Below are 16,821 nucleotides of genomic sequence, written 5' to 3'. Positions count from 1 at the left end.
AAAAAAAAAACTCTTGTTAAACTATTTTAAACTAAGTTAATGAAATAAATCATTAAGTTGCATATTTTGTTCTCTATTAGATCCAAAAGTTCTTATCTTATCATTTGGTGCCCAAATCATTGCTTAAGAAGTCATCATCAAACGATATTTGCAAAAGGACAAAAAAAATAATTCAAATTCAATTCAACTCCATATTGTATTTTCCTTGTTTTTCAACAAATTTAATATAAAAGGAAATTTAAACATATAAAATCTTAATGTAAAAAAAAGTGATAAAGTAATTAGTAACTAAGGTTTAAATTTGCATTTCAAAGAATAAATGTGTTTATATATTAAAATTCATATTAATAAATATTTTAAATATATAAATTATAATATAATTAAATTTTATAAATAAATGTTATTTTTTTGAAATATATGCACTACATTTTCGATTTACAATGGATAATTATAAATTATGAATAAATTTATTTTTAATACTTAACAACTTCTTTCAAAAAAATATTAAAAATTAATTTTAAAATAAAGATAAAAAATGAATGATTGAAATAGTTGGATTGCAAAGAAAATTAAAAGATATAGATAAACACAAATGAGAGTGTTTTGAAATAATTGAGGGATGAGTTTTTGGTTGGTTGTGGGAGTGTTGTAAAAAATGCACCTTCAAAGAGAAGAAATAAAATATTGAAAAAAGGAAAGTTTCATTCTCAAAATTATATACTCTTATTTATAATAAAAAAGAGTAAGTAGATTCGATGATTGAAAATAATATGAATAAATTATAAATAACAATGATAATGTCACAAGGAAAAAAAAATAAATAAGACTTCAGATTGATATAGTCATTTAAATATCATAAAAAATAATTTAATTAATTAAAATATATAAAAAAATTGATAATTAACTCAAAATTGTGAATTTTCTAAATTTAAAAGCTATAATTTTAGAAGAAAAAAAAAGTAGAAAGACCAAAATCGTATAATTTTTTTTTAAAAGAAACAATTAAATTTAACTTATAAAAGAGAGCATTAAAATATGAATCACTTCACTTACAAAATTTTTTTTTTCAAAATTAAATTTACAAGCTCACACTGTAGATGCCTTGGCTCTCAGGGTGGGAACAGTTTGGGATGTTTTCCTTTGTCTGTACTGCTAGTTCAGGACTCAATATCCAGCACATGTGACTACCCTTTAATCGTACTTCAATTTGTAGTTTTCTTACTCATAGCATCTTATTGAGGGTATAATATCTTGCATAGTAATTTTACACCCATTCAACAACAATCATACGTATTCTCACACTCTATAACGTGCAAAACTAAGAGCAGAAGCATTTGTAACATTAATTTATTTTAACTCTAACTCAGTGAGACGTTGACTGCAGAATCTTGTCGTTGTTCACCAAGGACACCCTATCAAACTTGGTGATTCATCAAAATACTGTGGGCGTGTTTTGAGGGAATAGAACCTATGATTCCACACATATGTTTCTTGTGCATTTTGTGTTTGGTAACGTGTGGAATCGGATAGAAAAGCAAAGTCGTGTTAAAATCAATTCATAATGGCAGTAAAACAGACAGCTTAGAAGCTTTACAGTCTCATGTCTGTGAAGCACAACAATTGTCGGTAATACACTCCAAAACACAATAATAGTTGTTCATCTGGTGGCACGGAACCCTTTGGTATTAAAACCCACAATCAATTTAAGTCAGCAAGGCAAACTTGTATTGGATAGTAGCAGATAAAGTTTCAAACTACTTCATAAAATTCACATAATTTATGTATGAAAAAAACTAACAGTAAAGCATTTGCCAATAATATATCAAAGATATAAAAACTTGACATGAAAATATTTAATGCTCAAATCTGCCCTCTTAAAAGAGCTAGAAAGAAGAATATAAGAGTTTTATTGCCATAGAGAAATTTGAGTTTCAGAAGCATAATTCCTCAAGTCCTACTTAAATCCTTCCCCTCTAATCTTTCACTATCACGAAATATTCAATAGAAGATGAAATCTAGCGCTCTATCTGTATGGTTACATGACTGATGTTATAGACCCTTTTGATATAGTCTATAACCTTGTCCAGCACCACGTCTGCATCTGCTTCACGTCTGATTTTAACATGACAAGCTAGTAAAACTTTCCCCACTGTAATGGCCCATATGTGCAGTTCATGAACAGCCACTACATCTTCCATATCCAACAGCCCCCTTTCAAGCTGAGTAGCATCTATCTCACGAGGTGTGCTCTCCATCAGGACTTCCAAAATATTTCGCAGCATATTGATGGTTGTCACCAAAACGATTACTGAAAATATTAGAGTGCAAATTAAATCAACTATTTGCCACTCGGGTTTATACCATATAACTGCCCCCCCAATCATTACTCCGATACTCTGTATAGAATCTCCAAGTACATGGAGATAAGCCCCCTGTACATTTATGTTCCTTTGCTTCTTCTTCGTTTCAACTTTTGATTCGTCAAGAAGAGGTTGAGCAAGTTCTTCGTGATCATGATGGTGCAAGTGATCTTCATGAGTGTGATGGATAGCATCTTTTGAATGTTTTTCATCGTGATGGTCTGTGTGATCATCATGTGTGTGATGGTGCTCATCTTTTGTATGTTTTGTTGCATCGTGATGGGTAGACACCGTAAATCCGTGACTGTGACTGTGACTGTGGCTGTGGCCATGTCCATGGGCATGTCCGTGTCCGTGGCCATGTCCGTGGCCGTGATCATGACCCAATAACAAAGCCATAATGATATTAACCACAAGACCAAATGCGGAAACTAAAAACATTAGGAAACCATCCACGCTTTTAGGACCAGCAATGATTCTGTCAATGGCTTCATATACCAGAATACCAGCAAGCAACCATATTAATTGGATAGAAACCAAGGCACCGAGAATCTCTATTCGGAAAAATCCATATGACTGGCGAGGTGTAGCTTCCCATCCAGCAGCCCATAAAGAAAATAAGGAGATGGCAAAGGCTGCAACATCAGAAAGCAAATGTGCTGCATCAGTCAGTATAGCAAGACTGTTAGCTTTGATGCCACCAACCACTTCAACAGTCATAAAAATAACACAAAGGATCACTGCCATAAGGAGCTTTCGCATAGAAATTGATCTTTCTTCAGAATCCTTGATGATGGATCCGGCATCAGCAAACCCACATGGCGCTTCCCCACAAATCTTTCTTCCGCCATCAGGAAAATCTCCACTGATCTCGATAACTTGCGTTTGCTGAGAGCTTTGTGCTTCCATCTACAATATATAGAAAAATAAATCATTTTTTGAGTTGGAGAAAAAACATAACGCTTCCAAGCATCAAACATAAACAAGTAAATATTTCAAATATCAATAAATTTTTACAGTTCATGTTCATCTGGGACAATTTGATCCCACGGGACACTACTCCAGAAGTAGAATAAGTACTTAAAAAATAACGGCCAAAAAGTAAGGTTTGCAGATACCACGCTGAGCAGCTGTATCAACCATTATCCAATTGTACATCTATGACCTTCTTTAAGACTTGACACAATGGTGTTATAAATAAATTAGAGATCACAATGACTTTCTTTAAGACTTGACATTAGCCCACATGATCTATGTGTCTCTGTCTGTGCTTAGTTTTTAATACAATTGAGTAGTCTGAGTAGAAAATCAAAGTAAAATAAAATCATTTTATATGACAGAATATAAAATGTAATTCTTTTCAGTTAAAAGTGTTAGATACAATCCCATATGTCGTCAATTGAGTAAAATTGTGTCACAATTATACCTACATAGATGTTATAGAAAACAAATAGCAAAATAAGTAGACCTCAAGCAACGGTGCTTATAGAATTGAGTAATGCTTAAATCCTCCTAACACATCCTTCCTCTACAAACCCTCCTAATATTTTATAAATAAAGTACTAAATGAAAAAAAAAAATTCAATATTTTGGAAACAAACTTTTTAATATCTTCTTAATTAGAATAATTGTTTTCAATAATACGACGAAGGATGTAGAAGCCAAACATCAAACCCCTGGTCAAGGTCAATGTAAACTGATAAGAACCTCAAAAAAAGTACACAACAAAAGTTAGGTATCAAAAGTTAGGTGTTGTTGTTTGTATAGAAGCTCTGGAGGAGATGTTTGAGAAATGGAGAATGGAGACACAGAAGAGAGGGATGCCTATGAGCTACAAGTCAGGAAGACAGAGGAAGTTCACCATGAATACTCCCCTTCGTTTCACAATGACTGTTGATTAAAGTTTTTTCACATTGATTAAGATGAAGAACTTCTTAAGACAATTTTACTGACATAGCCTCACTTGTTCAATAAATGCATTGCTTTGAATGAGAAAAGAGTGTAAATAATTTCAGTATAAATTAGGGGGGGGGAGGAACAAAAGAGTCAATTTGGAACTTTTTTACATAGCCTAAACTAGAGTCAGATTCTCAATCTGCCTGAAACCATTTAAGAGTAGGTAAAGAAGGGATGCTTCGAGGCAAACAACAGAGACAGCACAAAACCATGATTCAAAAGGCCAGTGTAGAAGGTAGCTAAATTCCAATTTTCTCAGGAAAATATGCTTTAGAACAAAGGAAATCCTTTTTAACTTGAGGTAAGCAAATTAGTATGACTGTTAACCTGTAAAGCACAAAATGAAATTCCTACTAAAGAAAGATACATTAAGAATAGGTCAGAACATACTGTGACTAAGAGTCCGCCAAATCAGAAAGCCTTATTGCAATTGCAATCCCCGCTCAAATACTCCTAAAAATAACAGATTTATGACGTAACTATCCACGGTTACAAATATAAGGGCATTGATGCAAAACTAATCATTGGGTAGTTGATGCATGATAATAATTACGGTGATACGGTTGACTAATAAATTTAGCCAAATATATTTTATATACAGAATTTTATTTCTAATTCAGTTATTGAAACATGACAATCTCACTACGACTGACTATTTTAAATGAACTAACATAGTAAAACAGATCTAAAACCCAGGACTGAAGAATTTCATAAGAAAACAAATAATTAAATGCAAGCAACTTGTAAATTACAAGGGCAACATTTTACCATTGATTAACAAAATGAACAAACTCAGAAAGAATGAAACTTCAAGCGAGACAAACTTTACTTCAGTCAGATATTCAATGATGTTTTATTAAATGACAAGTCCCAAAAAGGTTTACAGTCACACTCCAAGTAGGGATTGAACAAATAGTTTCACAAGTGCAGAAAAACGCCTACGCATCAATCATAAACATCAATTCCTTTTCAAATCATTATTCATAAAAATATTCAACACACTCATTGAGTAGCCACAAGTAATAGGCAACAAAGTCAATGAATCGCAGACATACTCCAAAAATTAAAATTAACATGTAACACAAACATCAATTCTTTTCAAATAATTATTCATAAAAATATGCAACACACTCATTCAGTAGCCACAAGTAATAGGCAACATAGTCAATGAATCGCAGACATACTCCAAAAATTCAAATTAACGTGCAACATAAACCTACACCAAGCACAGCAGAGCAAAAAGCAGAAGACCAAAACCTCATTGCACAATATAAAGAATATCAATACAGTAGAGGGGTGGAAAACCCGCACAGCCCATATAATCCTTGAAGCACAACTTTATTTGCAAAATAATCAAGTCAGCAAAGAGCAAGACTATTAAGTGGTGGGTTTCATTAGTCAACACCACAGTAAACTCCGCCGCCAAGAACCGAGTATAACTACATCAGCATGGAAGCACTCAAATTCTCATATGAACATAGACAGATAAACGATGCAATAAAACACGAAGCATTCAATTGATTAGGTGACTGAATCTCCTGTACAACTGTACCCGCATCAAGTTCTGAGACGGAATAAAATATTCAATTCACGGAACCTGAAACAAAAAATTTGCAACAGCATAACACAGCGATGGGTCACCTAAACTACATTAAAATTGAATTCCAAAATAATCTCCACCGAGAGCCACCAAAAAAACCGAATCAGCAATCACCACGCACGCGTGCAACACAGCCTCAAATCATAAGCATTGAAACAAAACCAAAAACCACAAAAAAAAAAAAAATCGGAAAAAAAAAACTCAAGAAAGCAAGACACAGGTATTCATTATCTTGCTAAGAAAAAAAAGTGACGACTCACTTAGCTCTGGGTTTAGGGTTCTACCGTCGTGAAAATGGAAACGCGATTCTACGAAAAATTAGAGAGAAAAAAAATGAAGAATGAAAAGAGGGTGTAAGAAAGGTGATAAGGGAAAAAAGAGATGCAAAAGGTTGAAGAAGAGAGAAAGGGGATTAGAATAAAAATAATGGCATGGACCCACCGTGACAAAAATGGACACTACCGTTCTGGATCTCTCTCCCTCCTTCCTTCTTGATTCTGATTCTGAATCCTTCTTTCATTCGCAGTCTTAATTTAGCAGGGTTAGTTGAAAATTATCCGTTGCCGAATTTTTTTAGAAATAAAAGCACAATAGGTATTATTTTTAATATAATTATTCTATCAATTAATGAATTTAGTGTATATTATAATTTATAAATAGACAATTGCATCATTTTTTATACATATATTAATTAATCGAATTTTATGGAAATATATTGTTAATTAAAAATGTTAACGTCATCAATCATTTTAACATGATTTTAAGAGGATGTTTGACAAAATTGAATTTTTTATTTTTCAAAATCATTATCCTTATGGTTATGAATTCCCAGAATCACGAATTTATAACGTATTTAGTTGGTCATTGCTATTTTTAGAAATGTTTGTGCGCATTCTTAAAAATTACATAAATTATTTATTACGATATTTTTGTTAAGTCAGTTTTATTAGAAATCTTGTTAAGAGATATTTTAAGAAAATGGTGTTTTCTAAAATAAATTCCATTTTACATAATAAGTTAGACATTGAATAGAAAAAATGTCAATTTTATATTCCTAATGAGTTACAGTTTTCTTTGTATTAAATGTCTCCTTGATATTAAAGTTAATAAAGTTATCTTATTGGATAACATTAGAAGAAATATAGTATTTAATGTATTAATTATTATTTTTCATTCTGACTTACAATTTTAATAAAAGTTAAATATGTTTTTTTATTAGAATTAATTTATATTTTTTAAGGTATTATAATATTATAATGTTTAAATAAGTATAAAATATTTTAACATTTTACTGAAATCATTTCAATAATTTTTTATTACAAATATTTAGAAAATTTAAAGTTTAAATTAAAAACAAAAACTACTTTTGTTTAAAAATACCTTAATAAAAATATATTTAACTTATTTCAATAGCTTTTTAATTCTTTTACTTATTAGTCGTGACGTTTTTTATAAAAAAAAAGAGCTCGTAATAAACTTTTATTAGAGATGCTGACAAATACTTGTTAATATTTTTATTATTAAGGAAAATCAAGTATAAATTTATTAAAAATGAAGGTCTTTTTTAATTGATAAGATAAGGCACAAAATTTATTTTGCAATAAAAGTCGAGTTTAATAAGTATATATTATCAGCTTAAAAGTCATTACATTTTAAATTAATAAAACATTAATGATTTTTAAAATTATTTATAGAAAATGTTAAATTTATCCAATATGATAAATCATAATTGAATGAGAGTACAAACACAATGCAAAGCCTATGTATTATAAAAGTTATTGCTCATTTTTTATGAATATTATAATTTCTGGATTTGGAATAGGTTGACTCGGCCAAATTTATTATAATTTGCAAAATTATTTATATATTTTGGGGTTATTTATTTTAATTTATTTATTATAAACATTTTTTAAAAATTAGTTCAGTAACTCTCGATAATGTCGTTTAGATTTTTTTATGGTGACAACTCACATGTTTGGTATGACTCTCATCTAACTATATTATATAAGACTTTCGTCTTATACTCTAATTTCTAATTTTTAAGTTATTTCCTACTTTCAATTTGTTTAAAATTGAGTGTTTTTAATTTAACATTTATTGAATGTTTTTAAGCGTATTTTCATCAAATTATTCATGAATTTTTTTCAAACACTCAATAATCTTAAATAAAGGCAAACTAATATGAAGTTTTTCTTCATTACATTAAATCTAGATAAATAAATATACAAATTAAAATTATTTATTTATTATTATTAAAAGTTAAGTTGATAAAAAAAACGTAAGACCTATAATATTCTTTAAATATATAATTTTAAAATAGATAAATAATGAAAACTTTATAAATAAGTTATAATTTTGTTTACTTCATAAAAAAAACCATCTTTTAAAAATATTTTCTCTAAACTCTATTTAATATTAGAGTTTAATAAGTAGTTTGTTATGTTGAATTAATATATTCATGGGAGATGGTATCTAGAAGATTTAAGATAGGTTGAAGACATTTTTTTATTATATAGTATCTTTGAAATTTTGATTAAAGATGTTAAAGAATTTAAAGTAAAGAGTTATGGTAACTTAATTGGGACCTTGTGGTGACCTGAATTTGTTGGCAAGTAAGTTCTTTACCTCTAGTTAGGAAATATTATTTTATAAACATGTGAATGGTTGTGAAATAGTATGTATGTTAAAATATTGTTATATATAATTTTTTAGAATAATTGGATAATTGTAGTGTTTATTTAGATTTTAAAATAATTATAATTATTGTGATAATAGATGATATAAATGCTTAAAAATATATATAAATTTAGTTTTTAAGATAGATAAAAAAATATTAACTTGTATAATTAAGTAACTTCCTTGACCTCTATAATTGATAAAAGAAATTATATACTGTACATTTTTCTATTACAGTGTGTTTGGTTCTAGATGATATTAATTTTACATTTTATTTTAAATAAGATTCGCAGTCCATTTTGGGGGCTGTAGTTGAATTACTTAAATAATCGTATGGGATATTATAAATGATTTAAAATTTTAACGTGCTTGTAATGTGAAGGATTTCAGGATTATGAAATAAATAAGGATATTTGTGGGAAAAAATAAAAAAATAATCTGCTAATAATAATAATAATTATAATAATATTAATGATAAGTGTTCAAAATTACTGAATTAATTATAAAATAATTTGATGAAAATTAAGAGTGATAATATGGCGTTGATAGTTTGATTATTATTAGAATTCTTTATAATAAGTATAGTCTATTTATCGTTTTTGTTAACACGTGGGTTTTGGTCTAGTCTTTCCATATTTTTGTATTTTCTTTCTTTTTTATTTTTTTAAATAATACTTTTTTTCATGTAATAGTAGATGATTGTTGTTACTTAAAGTGTCAGCCTAGTGGAGATGTCAAGTTGCATAGTGATGTCTAACATGAAAACTTTTATAAAAAAAAATTAAGTTAATTAAATATATATAATTAAAAATATAACGTGGGTATTATTTTCTAAAGGCATTCAGTACATGCATGTATCTCAAAATATTTATTTTTACTCACTTTTGTATATTTTAAAAAGTAAATGTTCTTATTTAACTACAAATTGCCATGTGATAAATTTATTAATTTAAATATAATTTTCTTAAAATTTATATTTTTATATTTATCAAAGTTAAATTCAATTTTAAATACATCTCTATTATTTATTTTGAAATAGTTGAGATCATCTATTGATTTTTAAACACTAGCATACAATATAAGAATGCATTAATTGTTTATGAGATGTCTCAATAAAAGAACATAGTAATGATACTACGACGTCTCATGCACGAGGAGGAGACATAAATTGTTTTTGACGACATAATAATTTTGGTCAACCTTCTTTGACTTGCAAATAAAATTTATGTGCAATAAAAATTATCTAAAAAATTCAATGATCTATATATATCTATTTATATGCAAGCAAACAAACTAAAAAGTTAGGTCTTATGTTATATGATGTTAAAATTGAGAACATGACTTTGACACCTTTGAAACATTTGTTTAAACTATTTAATTGTAATGAGATTATTTAAAAACTTTAACTTAGAAAAACATTTTTAACTAATAATTTAATAAAAAATGCCAGAAATATAAATGCCACGTGAAAGATGCAATGAATTTAAGATCAAAATGTTTTTAAAACTTCAAACATTATTTATCCTTTGAATCATTGTCATAAATTTAAAAAACTAAATCTTTTTTTTCTATAACTCTAGTCTCGTATTTTTTTATATTATATTGTTTTTTTGTAAACGTGGTCAATTGTTATTATTTATAAAACTATAAATAAACTTAATTTTTTACACTTGGAAAAACTTTAAAGATACTTCACTAATTAAATAATTAGCATTTTTAGTCAAAATTAATTTTTTCACACTATAACAATTTTCTGTAACTTATTATTATATTAATTATGTATATTCTTTTATTATATTTTTATTTAATTTGTCTAAATTATCTCCTCGAATCAGTGTAAAGTAATTATTAAATATAAATAAATTTTAAAAATAAAAAGGGTTTTTGACTATCATAGGATTATTTTCTTTGCTTTTAAATAAAATGGGGTTCGTTTAAACAAAATTACAAATTTAGACAAGTCGTGTCAATTCGGCATGACTTCATATGTACAAATCGTCCTAATTAGACACGACTCTGTCATGTCATACTGAAGTCGTGCCAACTTAGCACGACTTCTGCCACGTCATTATTTTATTTTATTTTTTTAATTTTATTGTTTATATATTGCGTAGTAAGTTATGTAATATTAAAAATTAATTTGATACATAATTTTTTAAGAGTGTTAGTTTTAAGGAACAAAAATTAGATAATCGTGTATGGATGCATGTTTAACGGTAATGGTTATGTCACACCTTACTAACGTGATCCATACACGATTTTTAACATTACATAACTTACTACTCAATATATAAACAATAAAATTAAAAAAAAAATTATGACGTGGCAGAAATCGGGCCAAGTTGGCACGACTTCAGTATGACAAGGCAGAAGTCGTGTCAAGTTGGCACGACTTGCCTAAATTTATAATTTTTTTTAAACGGACCTCATTTTGGTAAAAAGCAAAAAAAAATAACCTCACCATCGTCAAAAACCCAATAAAAATAGTATTATAGTAATTGAATAATATATTTTTTAATTAAAAATATCGATGTGTAAATAAATTTTTTATTTATAAAATTTATAAACTAGTTTTTAAATTGATATTTAAATAATTATTAATCAAGATTTAAAATTGATATAAAATATTGATAACTAATAAATATTAATTTATAAATTTTCTTAGCGGAACACAAGTGCGGAGTGCCTGCACATCCCATTTTTTTTTTTACTATTATTATATGTATATTTATATTTATTTAAATGAAATATAAATTTACATGTATTTGTATGTATTTTATATTTATTTAAATAAAATACAAATTTATGTGTATTTGTATGTATGAGAGACCTAGAGAGAGCATGAGAGAGTTAGATTACTGGGTTTTAACAGATTTGAGGAAAAAGAAAAAAATTAAAAAGATAGTGATAATAAAATTCAAAAAATTCAAATCGAAAAACAACCGTAAAAATTGAAGAAATAGAAATATAATTCAGAAAATTAAATTAAAAAAACTCTTATATATAGGTATAGATAAAAATATTTTAATATTAATATTTTGTTATTTTTAAATATGTAATGTAATAAATATAATAATTAATTATTATTTTTTCTAAAATTGATATTTATTTATTAATTTTATTGTAATAAAACAAATAATTTAAAAAAAATAAAATATATATATATATATACATATATATATATATATATACATATATATATGTGTTATATATATATATATATGTGTGTGTGTGTGTAAAAGTTTCCATCTGATCTTCCCTTCACCAACTGGTGTTTGAATATGACAGGAGAAGGCATGTTTTCTCGTGCGTTAATAAAATATCGTGTTTCTTTGATTGGTACTGTCATTGGAGACACAGTTTCTGTCACTGCAGACACAGTATACAAAAATATCTTGGAAATTATTATGGTTAAAGATGTTTACATTAAATAATGAATTAAGAAATTTTATGGATAAAGCTAATGTATTATTACAGTTTTAAATAAAATATTTCCACCAACTTTTTCATTTATTTATAATAAAAGTAATCAGACAGATAGATTTTAATGTAGTTCATAAAAAATAAAGAGATTTTATTAAGAAAGGATACTTTTTAAAGAAAAAATGAGAATAATATCATATATTTATGAATGTTTAACACTTTTCTCAATTGATATGCTCCAGTCAAGTTATTTTTTATTTTTAATATGACGTTTATTGCTATTATTTTTTATACATAGTAAATATATAAATAGTTATGAATTAAGTGAAGATTAAATAATTTTAAAAAATAATAATTGATGTTAGCTGCCTTACACTTTTAAATAAATAGACAAATAAAAGTATTTTAAGTGAATGAAAAAGAAAGAATATTAGTTTGGACTTTCAATAATAAAAAAAAAATGTTTTGATCTTTTTGTTATTTTATTATATTCAATAAACAAGTCATCTGAGTTATTAAGTCTTCGTCTGCACAACATTGATGAGTTGCCCTATTTGTCCTTTGCAAATAATGTAGAAGTATATTCCAATGGGACATTCAATGTTTAGTAATTTTTAATGAATAATAACATCTGTTCCACAGTGACATGCAGAAAGAACACAAAAAAAAAAATATTAGGCAAAATTGCTGTGCCTTTATTATATTTAGATATGAATTTCCACTCCTTATTTAATGTTAATGTAAGGAGTTAAAAGTTCTTTAAAAATTAATTAAAAATTGATGCTAGTTGGGTAGATGTAAAATTAGTTGCTATGTAGGTAGACGTTGCTATAAATATAAGATACAACTATAGTTGATAAACACAAAATATCACAAAATAAAAAATTATATAATATTATAAATTTTATTTTTTAACTCTTAGTAATTTTTAATTAAATATTAATTATTATAGTTGTATTTAAGTTTCAATTATACTTTTACATTATACATTAATTCTACTATTATATCATATCTAAAAACATCCTACTTAATTTAAAATAAATAAAGCTAGTATTTTTGTATTTTTTTTATCAACAAATAATAATACTCAAATTATGAAGTTCATTCTCAAATTTCCTAAAGCAGAGTATTTTTCTTTTTTTTTTTGAGTAAAATCTTTTTTGGATGGATAATTGTTCCACATAGGAGATGCAGGTTGGAACAAAGATAAAAATAGAGAATGATTTCCACTCTCTTTTGTAAGGAAAGATAAAGGTATGATTGAAATGAATTTGTATTCATATACTCCAGTTTTTAAATTATATAATATCATGCACGAGTTGACAGTTTCGAGTTGATTATAGTGTATTGGAAATCATACACCGATTAAAGATATGTACATTTCATAGTATATAATTGGATGTAAACCTCATCTTATGGATTAATTTTATAAAATTGAGTTAGTTTTATAAATAAATAAGTTGCATAGTGATACCTAACATGGAAGCTTTTATTTAAAATAAATAAATAAACAAATAAAAGATATTTCAAAAATATTTCAAGTAATTCAACCTAAGATACCTTCCCTTCTAAACTCCTTACACAACCAGAATCAGAGATTCTACTACCATCAACAATTAAAAAAAACATTAAAACCCCTTTTAAAGGTATATATTAAGTAAGACCGTAAAAGTGTTGAACCCTCGGAGGAATATTTAGAATCCAATTATGAAACTTTTGAATAGTATTCTATAGGTTGGGGTTAAGGCATGAACCATGATGAAATGGCAATATAATATGCCATTAAGGTACAGTTTCCCTGCCGACCAAAAACGTAGCAACGCTAATCTGCACCTATAAATTTGATCTCAATCTGAAAAGGAAAAACAAGTTGAAGGAACTTTAGAAGTAATATAAGACCAGACCTTTGAGTCAAGGAGAAAATTTCAAAATGATCAATCACTCCTCCCTTAAAAATATGTTTATTCTTATGATGCCGAATCTCACTTATCAAAGCAATCCAGATATTTCCAAAAGCTAAATTAATGACACTGGGAGCGCCTCAAGAAATGTGAAGCAGGTTCAAGATGATCTGTTGACTTCAACCCTACCCAAGCATAACATTAATTCCACACGTTATTCTGCATTCAAAGAACAAATGGTTTGTAGTCTCCTCTTTCTTCCTGCAAAAGCAATAAAGCAAACTATCCACCACAATCCCACGTCTCGCCAGATTAACCTTAGTAGCAATCTTATTCTCCATAACCTTCCAAGTAGTGATGTGAGCTAAAGGCAAAACCTCAATCTTCCCAAACTTGTTATACAAACTCAAGGAATCCCCCTCTATTGAACTCTTTAAAAAAAAACATACGCAAAGTTAACTGAATAATCAGTGTTACCTCCATCCTTCCAGATCCATTTATCTTCGTTATCAAGAGAAGGACTCAAAAATTGCACAATCCCGTAGTTGACTAAGTGTAGTTGCTTGTCTAGGGGAGTAAAAGAATAGAGAAAGCAAAGATGATTGGTCCCTTAATGTGTATCAATATTTTTAAATAAATAATATAATTGAGAAAAATAAGGTATTTTGTAACCTCTTACTTTAACAAAAAAAATATTTTTAACCTATTACATAATACTACTCAAATAAGTGTTTTTTTTATCAGTGGTTATTTCATATATAACATATAACATTTGAAGGTTGGAGAAGGAGTAGATGTTAAACAACATTGATTTTCTTTGGTGGAGAGATCTGAAAGTTGGAGGACTGAGGAAGGATTTTTGAAGATCGCTTTAAGTGGGCAGTGGGTAATGGGTAATGGGAAGGTAGTTTTCTTCTGGGAAGATAATTGGGTGGGTTTCGGTGATCTAAAGAGTAGATTTCCAAGACTTTTCTCTTTGTCTGTGGTTAAAGATGCTAAGCTTTTCTGATGTGAGGATTGGGTTAATAACATTTGGGTGTGGAATTTAATTTGGAGAATGGGTCTTTTCGAGTGGGAGAAGAACCAGGTTAGTCAGTCAGCTTCTTGAGGATGTGCACAGTTTGAGTCTCATCCTGAAAAATGAGGATAAATGGGTTTGGAATGATGGTGAGTCTATTGAGTATTTTGTTAGTTCTGCCTATAGTTTCTTAAGGGAAGAGGAAGAAGGGGAAGCTAAACGATTGTATAGTTCTTTATGGATGATAAAGGCGCCTTCAGCCCATGTCACTGGTTGGAGGGGTGCTGGAAAATAAGTTAGCTATTAAGGTCAACTTGGAGAGACGTGGGGTTGAATTAGAAAGTATTTTATGTTGCTTGTGTGGGGTGAATGAGGAAACAACAAATCAATTGTTCTTTGGCTATAGAATTGCTTGACTGGTTTGGAACCTTTGCTTCAAGTGGTTACACTTCTGTCTCACATCTCTTGCAGTTTAATATACATGAAACACATACTTTTGTTAATTTAATTTTTGGAAGTGTTTGAATTGCGGTGGTAAATGAGATTTGGAGACATAGGAATAAACACATCTTTAAAGGTGGAGTGATTAATCATTCTGAAATTTTCTTCATGGCTCAACTAAAGGTCTGGTCTTGTATAACATTTAAAGTCCCTTCTACTTGTTTTTCCTTTTTCGATTGGTCTTTGGATCCCCTGGTTTGTATGTATTCAATTAAAAATAAGTTATTTACTTAGGTTAGTCAAACTGTATTTATCTTAGTAGGAAGTTAGTGACAAGTTTTTGGGAGGAAGAGTTGTTTGTTTCTGTGCGATTTTGCACATAAATTGAATCATCCCTAAAGTAGTTCTTATTTTTTTTATTGTTGATAAAAGAAATTCCTATACCACATTAAAAAAAAGATAGATGAGGAGAAAAATGTTATTTAATATGTAATCAAAATATTATGATATGCATAAATAGAAGTTTAAGATAAAATAAAATTCATCTCTCAAAACCTTCAATGGGTGCTACTTAAATACTTCAATCTTAAAAAAAAAAATAGTTTAGCACACAAGCATCCCTTTAAAAACTAAAGAGAAAAAAAAAAAAAACTTCTTATTAATGTTCCTTTTGGATTTTGTCGGTGGAATTTTTTTTTTCCAACAAATAATTAATTAAATTAAAAATAAAATGAACATTTTAGGGGTGTTCCAACCTTTATACAACCTAACCTACTCTCTACAAAGTCAAGCTTCCTATTTGAATTGCCCAATTACCCATAATTATTCATGAATCAATAGAGATTACATTAAAAAAATTTAGCTTCCCGAATGTTGAGCCATCTGACATGTGTAGAATTATGTGTTTTTCTTTATCAACCAAAAAATAAAAATAAATATATATATATATATATATATATATATATATATATATATATATATATAAAAGAACAATTTCAGAAATCATTCAACACTTATAAAAAATATATGAGCAGTCTAATTGTATAATATTAAAAAAAAACAAAGCAGCTATTATTTTTTACATATAAAGATAGGTGCTAAGAACTTTTTACTTATTTGATTTTATACGTATAAAATGAGTATAAAGATAGATGTCAAAATAAGGCATAATGAATTATGAGTGGATATCTAATCATTTGATTTCAGTTTTGATTTGACACTCTCATTGTGGTGTTATTTGTAATCATTCATGTTTGTGGTTGGAAATTTAAAATTTAAATTCTAAATTCAATTTCACATATTAAAAAAAATAATCCACCTTTATCTTTTTATATCTATATGACAAAAAATTTAAACCTCATTTTCAATTCATTCTTTATATACTTATATATAATTAAAAAATAGATTTATCTCAATATTTTTTTTCATTACATAAACAAATTACAT

The 16,821-nt window shown here is 27.7% G+C and overlaps 1 protein-coding gene across 7 annotated transcripts; it reads right to left on the bottom strand.

The window, feature by feature from the left end:
- Nucleotides 1-1,884: 1,884 nt before the first annotated feature.
- On the bottom strand, nucleotides 1,885-6,497 carry ZAT (zinc transporter). Of its 7 annotated transcripts, XM_068621710.2 has the most exons (4): nucleotides 6,358-6,429; nucleotides 6,177-6,224; nucleotides 4,707-4,769; nucleotides 1,885-3,269 (listed from the first exon to the last, which is right to left on the bottom strand). In XM_068621710.2, the coding sequence occupies exon 4, from the start codon at nucleotides 3,267-3,269 to the stop codon at nucleotides 2,016-2,018; it is 1,254 nt and encodes a 417-aa protein (XP_068477811.1). In that variant the 5' UTR covers nucleotides 4,707-4,769; nucleotides 6,177-6,224; nucleotides 6,358-6,429; the 3' UTR covers nucleotides 1,885-2,015. The 7 variants fall into 7 exon arrangements, with proteins under 7 accessions (XP_068477811.1, XP_068477812.1, XP_068477814.1 ...); XM_068621711.2 differs by lacking the exon at nucleotides 6,177-6,224 and having other exon boundaries at nucleotides 6,358-6,454; XM_068621713.2 differs by lacking the exon at nucleotides 4,707-4,769 and having other exon boundaries at nucleotides 6,358-6,416.
- Between the last annotated feature and the right edge of the window lie 10,324 nt (nucleotides 6,498-16,821).

This window comes from Phaseolus vulgaris, chromosome 10 (genome assembly GCF_051622355.1).
Source record: "Phaseolus vulgaris cultivar YP4 chromosome 10, ASM5162235v1, whole genome shotgun sequence".
NCBI lineage: Eukaryota > Viridiplantae > Streptophyta > Magnoliopsida > Fabales > Fabaceae > Phaseolus > Phaseolus vulgaris.
This window is presented reverse-complemented; position numbering and strand designations above follow the sequence as displayed.